Source organism: Macaca mulatta, chromosome 15, assembly GCF_049350105.2.
Source record: "Macaca mulatta isolate MMU2019108-1 chromosome 15, T2T-MMU8v2.0, whole genome shotgun sequence".
Lineage (NCBI taxonomy): Eukaryota > Metazoa > Chordata > Mammalia > Primates > Cercopithecidae > Macaca > Macaca mulatta.
The window spans coordinates 21,242,208-21,254,227 of record NC_133420.1 but is presented as its reverse complement, the minus strand read 5'-3'; the positions used below and the strand labels follow the sequence as shown (position 1 = coordinate 21,254,227).

Sequence of the window (12,020 nt, the reverse complement as noted above, 5' to 3'; positions counted from 1 at the left end):
GCACAGCCCCTGAGCCCCCAGGCCCTGACCCTGGACTGGGGACCTGGAACTCAGAGGTGACTCGCACATGCACCTGCCAGAAGAGGAGAGGAGACACAGGCCTGGCCAGACCCCAGGGAGAGCCTCAGGGAAGGCATGCTGCAGGAGAGGCACTCAGAAAACTGGGAAGGACAGTTGAGGTGCAAGCATAGAGGGAGGAAGGGATGGGCAAGCCAGGAAGAGGGTCAGATGCAAGGGGCCAGGGCCTTGAATGCCAGTCGAGACCCCCATCTTGGAAATCCTGCCCTTCTCTGTCCATTGGAGGCACAGACAGTACTGACAGCCTCTGACTAGGGTGGCCTCCATGGGAGGAGCCCCCCTTCCTCTCTGCCATCCCCAGTACTTCCCAGCCCCCTCATGTCCTGGTGTAATCAGGTCTTTGCACATCACCTTACCACCTTTTTAACACACAGGTTCCCTAGACATACAGTGACATGTAGATAGAAACAACTGACACCAGTGAGAGGCAGTTCTTCACCCCCAAATACTAATAAGGTCTTTAAAACATCAGAGGCAGAAAGCCTGGGGAATGAATGGAGAGTGGGTTCTACAGGGGAGCAAGGAAGGCGTGGTCTCCAGCTTGCGGGTGTGTGCAGAGGCTGAGCTCGTTGAGAAACTCCCCGGCATTGGGTCCCGTGCCTGTGAGCACTCGCTATTTCCGGAGCCTGTGCACAGTACTTGGGCGTGCAGGGAGGACTCTGCTGCGGACCCTGCTGTCTGTCTAGCAGGCAAGAGAAGCCGTGGAAGAGGTGGGTGTGTGCAGAGAGCGGGACGTGTGGACCGTGACGGGTGAAAACAGTGGGCTTCGGGACTTTACTGGGGAGGTCCAGTAGCCTGTACTATCTAGAGCTTTGGGGCCACTGCTGCCTACCTTTGTGACCCCAGCAAGCACCGACTTCTCAGAGCCTCTGCTTCCCAATCTCTAAAATGATCAGAAGTGTTACGAGTGCCCAGCCCAGCTCAGCAGCACTGGGAAGGGCCTGGAAGTCAGGTCGGGCCCACGGTGGCGGGAGCTGGCACACCTCTTCCTGGATATCCGGTGGGACTCTGCCCCCCTCTAGAAGGCTTTGTGGCTCTTCGAGGCTCCTTTATTCATTGCCAAACTTTTTCATCTGTGAAGCATCACACACGCATAGGTGCTCAGAGTTCACGCACAGGTCTGCATGCGGGATGTACTGAACGAGATTGAGGCCCGAATGCGGGACATACTGAATGAGATTGTTTGGGGCCTTCCCCTCACCCCACTTTCTGGGGAAGTGTTGCCTGTTCGGGCCCTTTGTCCCGTCTCTTCTGGCAGCTCACAGCAGGTTGCCAGCACCACCTGAAAAGGCCTCTGACCAGGAGTGTCTGAGTCCAGCAACCACACTAGACAGCACCCCTGCTAAGAAAGGAGGGTGCAGGGAATGCAGCGGCTGCCGCCACCTGTGCTGTGTCTTTTTCTTCATGCTGACCCAAGAAGGTTTCATTTCTTTCCTTCCCTAAAATAAAGCATGAATGAGTTCTATGATGTTTTATTTCTGTATGAACATAGCATGAGCCATTCAGCTTTTCTTGCTGATTGGGAGGATCTGTCCCAAGTTTCTTCTCCTTCTCTTATGTCCTTTCCTCTTGTTTTGTTGCTTTCTGCTTCTACTACTCTTCTTTGTTAGGACTGAGAAAAAAAAAATATGACCACTGAAGGTTCCAGAGAAGTCATCATTCCAGGAGACATTGGGGGAAGCAAAGATTGTCGCTCTCGGGAGCACACTGCCCAATGCTGCCCCCACACTCTACCTGGCTTCCATTCTGCTCACTCCGTTTCTCCCTGAAACCACAATTTACCGCAAAGCCACCACCTCAGGACTTTGGGGCTCCGCATCCCTGCACTCATGACCAGGCCCCGCACGACTACGGTGCATGTTCCCGACTCTTCCCAGACCTAAGGGAGAAGCTGACACTGGAGAGGCCCCTACCACTGTCCCAGCAGCCACATGCTGCCGTGTTGGCTCTGCGAATGCTGGCGTCACATCTCATCCGGTGTGACCTGTTCCTCAACGTGGCAGGATTTCCAGTCCTGGTGTGGCACCAGAGTCCTCCTCTCTGAGGTTGTAATTCGTAGAGAAGTGCTCACTTATGGAGGCACACTCTGGGTCACTTTTGTCCGTGTGCTTTTGATAGTGATCGCCTGGGACAGGGTGGAGGGAGGGGCGGCCACAGAAAAGGAACCACACCCCTGGGCCCCTGGTTTTTCCGTTTGTTGCATCCCCGTTCCATGCCCTTTCTCTCGTGTCCTGTTAAAATTGAGCACACTGGTGAGCCTCAAGTCAGCGCTTGACGCCCTGGATCTGAGCGACTGAGAGTGACAGCCACTGTCGCCCTCACCTGCCAAGCACCCGCTCTGTGCCAGCGCTGGCCAGGCGCCCCACCCACTCCACTTCCGATGCACAGGCACCCTGTCATGTAGGCAGTGCCGTCTTTTTAAACGTAACTTCAGTTTTTCATCTTTTAACTTCAGTTGCTCATCTGCAGTCACCAGCTGAGATTTGAACCCAGCCAATCTGACTCCTAAGCTCCTCTTTCCTCCCACTTAGACTTTTCCCCTGAGCCCAACAGCACCTTAGAGCATATCTAATGCACGTGCCTACTGCCTTCGTCTCAGTGCAGTCTGTCCCCACCAGCTGTGTCACCTTCATCCGGCTGTCAGCCCCTGGTGACTCTCTCGTTACAGATCAGAGACCAGACTCCAGGGGTGGAGAGTGGGGGTTCTAGACCAGCCCCTCTCTGCTCCTAGAGCTCTTGTCTACACAACTGCCTGGTGCTCAGGGGATGACGAGGCGCCTGCCTCTCTCAGCACGTTGTGTCCTGGCAACAAGGGTGGGACCTGTTCTTTTTCATAGCTCCTGCACCCCTGTGCTAGGTGTCACCTGGCTCCATCCAGTGACGGATTCATATTCTCTGTTTCGACATCTTCGGTTGCTGGACAACTAAAAGCCATCTTCAGTACCTTTAATGCCATCTTTTTTTTTTTTCTTCTTCTTTTGCAGCAATGGATGGTGTGCCTTTTATGATTTCAGAGAAGTTTTCTTGTGTTCCAGAAAGTGTAAGTGTTATGCATGATCGCCCTTCCCCTCTGCCACCCCCAGCCTGAGGTCCCTCCATCCTGATTTACACAACACGCAGGGCTATTCTGGTGGCACTCATGCTCCTTCCCCCATCGGAATCTTGTCTGCCTGCGTGTCCTCTCTCTCACTGGAAGCTGAACCCCACAACCCAGTGACAGGAACTCCTGAGGTTGGGTCATGTGCATCTCTGGCCCTATCAGCCAGTGCCCCATGTAGTAGATGTTTGAGAAATGAAGAAAACAACAGCTAGGGGATGGGAAAGTAGCAAGAGACTATCAGACAAGCTCAGGTGCACCGAGCCTTTGCCATGCTGCACGTGATTAACCCGACCTGAGCTTCCCTGGTTGTGAATGTTCTTTGTCTCCCAAGTCCAACTTAGTAAGTTTTGTTGTTTGTTATTTAAGGATGACAGTTTCCTGTAGAAAGGAAGCTGCCTCATTTTCCCATTGTCATTGCTGCATTCTGTGCTCTAACATGGGGGCCGCCACGCAAATGTGGTGCCTCTAGCTGTGGTCTCCTGCCCATGCCAGGCCACCATGGACCTCACCATCCACATCAGCACTCTCACACAGGCCAGGCCCACGCCATCTTTATCAAAGGGACCGAGTGAGCTGGCCAGAACCAAAGGCCGACTTCAGACTGTGAGGGGCGGCCACCCTGCATGGCAGTGGGGTTTCTGCCTCTCACTGCTAGGGTCGGCCCTCTGATGACGCCAGCCCCCAAGCTGGCAGTGGCCCCCTCCCAGCTGCACAGGCTTGGCCCAGGCTGGCTCAACAAACCCGTTTCTGGTTTTGATCCTTTCTGCAGAAGTTGGCCTTGAGTAGCTAATAAACATGAAGGCCCCAGCTTGGGCACAGCTAAAGAATCCTTCAGTGTTTTTCTTGGATCCAGCTTAAAACCACCAGGCTTGCGATTTGACCTGCTCTGTAGTTTCCATTTTCGTGAAATAGAATAGGCCTCCTCTGAACCCTTCTGGTAAGCAGCTTAATCTTGAAAAATGCTCGTGACGTGACATGCGGAGCTCGAGTAACTTCAGCCGACTCCACAGGGCCGCGTTGCCATGGCGACGCTGGCGCCTCTCCCGCCGTTCCCTGGGAGAGGCTGCTCTGTCCTGCTCACCAGCTCCAGTTGGGAGAATTTAGTGGGGTGGTTAGAGCCTAATGACACAGCAGCTGCACCTCTGCTGGGTCCCGGGCAGCATGGGCAGGCGGCCCCGCTCTCGCGCCCCTCGGGCTGGCAGCACAGAGAGCACCACACTGTTCCGTGGCTACCGGCAGAGCAGCCGCCAGCGAAATGTGTGGCTCGGTGGCCCCGTCCCAAGATCGCCCTCGCGAATGTGCTGCTGCCGCCTCGGCCAGGGCTCCAAGGCCACACAGCCAGGCCCGGTGCCCTGCGCTCCCTGCTCTTCTCAATGCAGTGCCCCGCAGCCCCGCCAGGGGGCTGTCGCTTTGAATGGACGAGGGAATGAGGAAGGGATTTAACCCGCTGCTGCATCGCCAGGAGGCGCTGAGACCGGTTTTGAGTCTGGGTCCTCGGACTCCAAAGCCGGCCTCGCAGGAAACCCCTGCTGGCTTCGCGGAGGCTCCAGCTCCACTCCCACCCCTGGGCTATCGCCCTTCAGGGCCATGAGAGCCCTGGGGTTCTGTCGAAGGCCCTCAGGTTTAGCCTGGGCCCCAGGAGGCTGGGCCAGGGACCCCTCTGGGGAACACAGAACACTTACGTGCCCAGCAGGGACTCAGACCAGGAGCCACATGGACTGGACGCCCTCCGCCCTCCGAGCCTCTGAGTCCAGGCTTCTGTGGGCCTCCAGCTCACTCACTGCCATGCGTATTTGATTTTTCATGCTGTCTGTTGAAAAGCCAGCATTTTTTTTTAAGTCTCCAATCTTCATGAAATTATAAAAACTCTCATTAAAATGCAATGTTATCATTTTTTACCACATTGATTTCTCAAATGATAATTGATGGGCAGTTGTTTCATTTACCTGGCATTTCCAAAATCCCCCCAGCTCCTGCCCTGGATTCCCCCTAAGGAACTCTTCCTCCCTGGGGTTCCTTAAACCTCCTGCCTTACCCAGACACAGTGGCTGGGTGGCCTCCGGGGAGAGCTTGGGCACCTCCAGTTTACAGCTGCAGCGAGAAAGAGCAAATCTTGCCTTCGTGTTCCACTGGCAGGGGGAGAAGAGAGGTGAAGCAGGGCAGCCATGGTCAGTTCTCCAGGAGACCTGGACCCCTGTGAGTGCCACCGACCACAGCTAGGCAGAGGTCCCGCTGCACAGGGGCTGGTGCCTTGAGGGCCACATTCCTGCAGCAGGCTGTATTGTCACTTCTGCCACCCCCACGCATGACCGAGAATCCCACTGACTGTCTTCCTGTGGAAAGTGGGTGGAGAAACGCTAGATCACACCATGGCTTGAGACATTAACATTGTCATGCATAAAAGTAAGTGTGGGAAGAGCATTTTCCAGTGATTTAAAAGGGCGACTTCATCTGTATTTTCAGATGCAGCCCTTTGATCTCCTGGGAATCACCATCAAATCTCTAGCAGAAATCGAGAAAGAGGTAAGCAAGCCATCGAGGAGGGGAAGGCAGGCCTGGGCCATCGCCCGCACACCGGCATCTCTCGTGTTCCCCTAGGGACCCACTCCAGGAGAGGGACGGGTGGAGGTGTCCCTTTCTTCTGAGAAAAACACTTTCGTTTCACCCAAATGTGTTCCTTAGATAAAGTAACTTGATTCTAATGTATTTCCTACTTCCAGTCAAATATGACCCACATCTTGTCTTCTCTAAGTCAGAAGGTTTTACATGACAGACGGAGCCTCAGTTCTCCTTTTTTAAAGGGAGTCTCAGCTTTGGGAAGGTGGAGGTTGGAAGACAGGCACCAGGTTGACTTTTCTTCCTCCATTTGTTTTGTTTTATTATTTGCCACCAGGAGGAGTTTCGGGAAATGACCGAGCCTCTCCACGATTTAGGGGCAGGTCAGGGAACCTTCCACTGTGCTTCATAAGCTGGAACGCATCTGGCAGCCTGGCTTCAAACAGTTTGCACATTTTCCTAATAAGAAAGAAACCCAGGACTGGTGTGCGGATGATAACTCTGAGGAAAGGGGGTTGAGTCAGACCATCAGGGCCCTCCTGTTTCCTTAAGACAGCACAGGGTGTGTGGCTTCTCTTCTGTAGAGCGGGTTGTTAAGCAGTCACACGCCACAGCCAGCTCTCCTCCGAGAGGAACATTCATCTCAAAGATGGAAATGGTAGAACCATTTCAATATTCTCCATTCCTTGGGGTTTTCTCTCGTGTACCCAGCTAGCAGAAGCCGGTTGCATTATTGAAAGATGGCTGAAATCAAGCAAAATTGAATCAATGTAGTACAACAAATTTCTAAACCTGTCATAGCAAAAACAAGACAAAAAAGTCCCCCTTTGTCTTTGATTTTCAGTCAATCATAAAAACCAACCTGATTGTCATATATAGATTTTTCTTTTTTTGATAACTCAGGGAAAAAATGGCTGGCTAGGACATTAGAAACATAGGCGTGCATAAAATTTCACGCCTGCCCCTCTCAGAGCAAGGGAGCTGTGGGTGGCTGTGAGGTCCACCTGCTTATGGACGCCCCATTTGCACAGAACCTTGCGTGGGGTGCAGCCCAGGGGATGTGGGCAAGGCCTCAGAGGGGCTGCGGCTGCCACAGGTGGTCACCAGGGCAGAGGTTACACTGACATACCTCCAGACCAGCCCCACTCCACCGTGGACGGGGGCAAGTCCCATCCCCACTGTTGACCCTGGGATCACGGCAGAGCCTGTCTCATGCGGTGCTTTGTAATGCCAAATGGGTATAGGTGGGACGTGCCTGTAGCAAGGGCCCCAGCGTCGGGCCATCTCCCCTCCCATTCTGCACCGGCCTGCCTGTGGGCCTAACAGTGGCACTGTTTAAGCACCTGCTGTGTGCTCAGCCTAGGGCCTGAGGCTTTCCATACATGATCACTGGTTCCTACCCCAGGCCTCATTCCTCCCTGTGTCATGGGGAGAAATGGAGACTCCGAGAGCTGGAGTAACTAACTGGCCCAAGGCAAGATGGAGACCCAGTGCGTCGTGCTCCAAATCCTCTCCACTGTGACGGAAAGTGGTGGCTCTGTGTCCTTCCAAGGGGGCGCTCTAGGCTGGTGGGAAAATGGGGCCTAGGAGGCCAGTCAGCCTAGTTCCTGACCCTGGTGGGCCTTTGAAGTACTGGGGTGGGGTGAAGTGGGTGAGGGTCCCAATGTGGGGCCCAGGGCGTGTGGTGGGAACCTTATTCTCTTCCCCACTCTAAGACTGAAATCTGTGATTCATTACAATGTAGTGTCTCAATGTCAGACGTTCCGAGTCACAGTGTGGCCACCCCTAGGAGGTGCAGAGCTAGGGGCGGGGGCACACCTCGGAGTCAGTGCCTGGCTAGAATTTCAGATCTTCCACTGACTTTTCTGAGCCAACATTTCTTTTTCTGCACAATCAGGATAGTAATAGTGCTTAGTCCAGAGTCTATGTGGGTTTAATTGCAAAGGTCCAGTGAATGGCCTGGACCATTGCCTGCCTCAGTGGCTGCTGGCTGCCACCATTATCACAGCCACCACCGTCACCATCATTACCATTCTCCTTGTCCACAAAGAAGGGCGTGAGTCGGCACAGGCCCACCCATTCCGCTGTCCAACTGCTCTGTTGCTGGGGCCGAAAGTGCCATCCCTATGGACCAAAGCCAGCTGTATTTCTTGGTTTTAGCGATGGGTTTAAAAAAAAAAAACAGGTCTGGGCCAGGTGTGGTGGCTCACGCCTGTAATCCCAGCACTTTGGAAGGCTGAGGCAGGCAGATCACCTGAGGTCAGGAGTTTGAGACCAGCCTGGCCAACATGGTAAAACCTCGTCTCTACTAAAAATACAAAAAAAAAAAAAAAAAAAAAAGCCAGGCGTGCATGGTGAAGCACATCTGTAGTCCCAGCTATTCAGGAGGCTGAAGCAGGAGAATCACTTGAGCCCAGGATGCGGAGGTTGCAGTGAGCCAGGATTGCACCATTGCACTCCAACCTGAGCGACAGAGTGAGACTCCATCTCAAAAAAAAATAACAAAACAGGTCTGTATTTGCTATTAAAGTAAATTAAAGTCGATGTAAAGAAACGTGGGGAGTGGGGAGAGGTTAGAACCTTAAAACAGGGTAGAAAGCCGTAACAAGTATCGCCGCAGTCGAGAGCACCACAGAGTTTTTCATTTCACTTGAGGATTTAAAAGTTCCTTATGCCACCCATTCATGTGCACAGCCATTCGTGTAACGTTGATGTCCACACACTCTGGCCAGCTGGCTCCTTCCGCAGCCGTGGCAGAGGCTTTTCTCCGTAAATAAACCTGAAGTTGCTTCTTTTAGCCACTGAACTCAGCATTGCTCGTGGGAGTTGGGGGCTCAAGGAGAAGTGGTACCCGGAACCAAGCGACTGGCTGTCACTCTTGGGCTCTGCGAGTTTGGCCCTGGAGTGGGCTGAGTGTCCCCTGGGTCGAGATGAGTTTGATTTTGTGCCTTTCATTTATAACAGGTCTGGCTGCCCTTGATGAGGAGCCTGGGGGTGGAGAAGTCTCTGCTCAGAAATTTGCTTTGTTCACTGTAAACCTTGGTGTTTTATACCATTAAATTAAAAAAAAAAATAGAGCAAATATAAGTGGGAGACTGCTTTCAGGTTCAGGGGCATAGACCTTTGACCACGCTCCCACTTGTCCAGAACAGCTCCCCAGGCTCACCCGGGATTCCCAAACAGGGTGGCGAGCCCGGCCTCCAGGGAGAGGCTGCTCTGTACCGGGCAGGTGCTGCCCTTCACGATCCCTCTGAACCCCGTGGGAGGAAGTGGGGTCCACCCATTTACAGAAGTCTGGACCCAAGAAGTTAAGTGATTGGCCAGCCTCCCACAGCAGCAACCCAGAGCTGAGCAGTGGGGCTGAGTGTGACCTGGCTGAATACATGACCGTCTTTATCTACTACAGAGTGGTCCCAACTTGAAGGGAAATAGAAGTGTGAGCTCTGAGGCAGCACTGTCCTCTCCTCCCAGAACTGCAGCCAGTGTCCCTCCTGCCAGTGTTAACTGTCCTCACCATGCTCTGCCTGGGGGATGTTTCTGAATTGAAGCCCAAACACAGTTGCCACCATTCAGCTTCAGGGACGGCCACCCTCCAACAAACCGTGTGACCCTGTGCACTCTGAGCATGGAGGTTAGGAACATGGGCAGCCAAAGGGAGCTCCCCAGAGCCAGCCAAGCACAGCTGCCCCCACCCCCACAAGGACACAGATGGCCTGGCCCAGGAGCTGCCCAGCACTGATTGACAAATGGGGTATCACCTGGTTAGGGGTGGGCAGTGTCCCTCAGCCCCCAGCATCCTGAGGGGCCCCAGGGAGCATGCACTGCTGGGCCCGCACAGCCAGGCTGCCCTGGAGAACTGGAAGGGGAGAGCTCATTCAGATGCCGGTGTCTGCAGGGACCCTCGTGGGCTGTGTAGACGGTGGACAGGACACAGCCTCCCAATGTGGATGCCTGGGGTAGGGGACAAATCTGCCGTATAGGTTTAGCTCTGGGGCAAGTTCCCAGGCCCCCTCACCCCCAAAGTGGAGCACAGGCCTGCTCATCCCAGCCCAGTGTGCGGCATGGCGCAGTGGTCAGGGCACCCGGCAGCTGGTGGAGCGTGGTTAGAGGTGGCTGCTCTGCTCTTCACCAGGGTCTCCCCAGGAGTCGTGGTACCTGATGCACTTGGGTGAAATTTCACCAAAAACGCCCAAGGACGGTCATGTTTTAAAGTTAAAATCAATATATGCGCCATTGAGCAAATTTTGAAGAAAGGATTTTTTGAAAGACAAAAAACCTTCCATGATTCGGACTTGCTCCGTGATGGCGTGGGTGGCTAAAAGTGAAGGAAGCCATAATTCATAGAGAAATTCCAACTCAAACGCCATCACCCTGCTGGCTCCCCGTGACAGAGCAGCGGCCTCCTGCCTGGCCATCTTCCAGCGGCCCTGTGCTCCTGCCACCTCTGTCACCTCGCACCCAGAGCAGGGGCTTTGCCGTCCTCCCAGGGCCTGCATACATGAGTCCCAGGCATGAGGAAGTGAATTTTTACCTCATCTTCCCTCAGCCAGGGAGGTGACCAGGGGCTGGTCAGTACCAGCCTCGTGGCCACTGTGGGCAGTTTTCTGGTCCCGGCCCCACCTGTCCATGCCTTGTCCCCTCCCCTCCAGTTTAGCTCTGCAGGAGGGCAGTGGGTGACCCGGTGGGGCTGTTGTCCCCGTGAAGCCCTTACTGTTCTCCAGACAAAAGGCTGTCTGTGTCCCGGAGCCTGGAAAGTGTAATTTCGCAGCCAGCGCCCATGATGAAGCATCTTCTCTGGGCGTGAGGAGATGGGCGTATAAATATTCTCTGTCTCTGCCGCTCTTTATTTCCCTGGTAAGCAGTTGCCCCATTTCTCCAGCTGACGGATTCCCCATCGCAACCGGGGTGGGAGCTGCCTGGCTCTGCAGTCCAGGCAGCAGCTTCTAAAATAATCCTCATGTCTTGGTTACCTGTGTATCCTCCCTCCCCGCCCGCGGTCCCGCCCTGGCATCCCTGGAAGACCTCACCATCCCGGCCGGGAGGCAGCAGCGCTGGGTGTGGGTTTCAGGCTGCGTGCATAACTACCCGCAAGCCTTGTGAGAACAGGACTGAACCTTTCCTGCAGTGACAGGGCACCGGGCAGTGGAGAAGTCCGGAGCGACCTCCAGCCCCAGGTGGAGCCGTTTCTACCAGCTGCTGACCTCAGCAGAAACCACAGTGATCCCCATTCCCTGCCGGGGGTGCCACCATCAAAACTGCGGCAGAGGAAGCACTCACTAGCCTGCTGCGCTCCTGGTGGAGCAACAGCCTCCATTTTCATTCGACTTTAAAGCCGAAAGATGAGGGAGGGTCTCATTAGTAAAGGGACACTCTAATATTAATCACCCCCTTAAAATTGACAAGGGAGGCAGTTCATTTAACCACTTAATTGCTGCAGGGTTTTATGGGCCGCTGTTTGCAGACATATTTAATGAAGAAGTTATAAATCTAAGGGAGCTTACAATTTTAATTTTATACCTAAATATTTTCCTTGTTCTCATGTTTGTAGTCAATCCTCAAGAGTGTAGTCACGTGGAATGTTCTTTAAATGAACATATTTGCTAACTGGCGTGATTTCAGTTTTTAAAACATTGGTTCCAGCAATTAGGCATTTTTTTCAGTTCCCAAATGACTAGAGAAATTCGTCTTGATTATAATTGCTCTTAGCCACGCATATCTAATTTGTGTCTTTTTAAGTGTTAATTAGTAAACAGTTTGAGCTGACATCTTTATGTGTTTGTGCGTTGAAAAATGGGGCTTATTGCTTATTTAGCTTGGGGCCGATTCCGCTAGTATTTACGTCACGACATTGAGGTGGAATTAACAAAAATGCATTTGGCAGCATGAGGTAAAAAGGATTTTTGAATTCAACTTTTAGATGTCCGCATTGCGCGAGCTTGTGCGGGTCTCTTCAACTATACGAGGTTAGTGTAGATTTGGGACCTATGTCCCACAGGAGTAAAGTGAGGCAGATTTTTGTATCAGTAATGAAATGGCAGCGTCCCAATTTTATAAAAGCAAAATGTTCCTATTCCCGCACAATTGTTCATTCTTTCTACTTTTGGAAAGCTTTCCTGGTGCTTATTAAATGTTGAAGAATTTTGTGGCGCGAACTGGTGAGCCTGAAAAATGTGTGGTCCCTTTGCACCATCTAGTGGTAGAATCTTAAACTGCAGCAGGAAATAAGGTGCCTTTTCTCTGCCTATGAGATTTAACATTTCACCACCCAGAATCCTTGTTATTTATT

At 53.0% G+C, this 12,020-nt stretch overlaps 1 protein-coding gene across 10 annotated transcripts in view; it reads left to right on the top strand.

The window, feature by feature from the left end:
• The window catches only part of MVB12B (multivesicular body subunit 12B), a 181,442-nt gene that overhangs the window by 153,009 nt on the left and 16,413 nt on the right, over positions 1–12,020 (top strand). For 5 of the 10 annotated variants that reach the window (XM_015116818.3, XM_077967975.1, XM_077967968.1 and 2 more), the window contains 2 exons: positions 3,063–3,118; positions 5,642–5,701. In XM_015116818.3, the coding sequence (XP_014972304.3) occupies positions 3,063–3,118; positions 5,642–5,701 (116 nt within the window). Of the gene's footprint in view, positions 1–3,062; positions 3,119–5,641; positions 5,702–6,071; positions 8,242–8,698; positions 8,907–12,020 lie in introns of those variants that run through there. The other 5 variants (XM_077967973.1, XM_077967976.1, XM_077967970.1 and 2 more) reach the window with 4 other exon arrangements.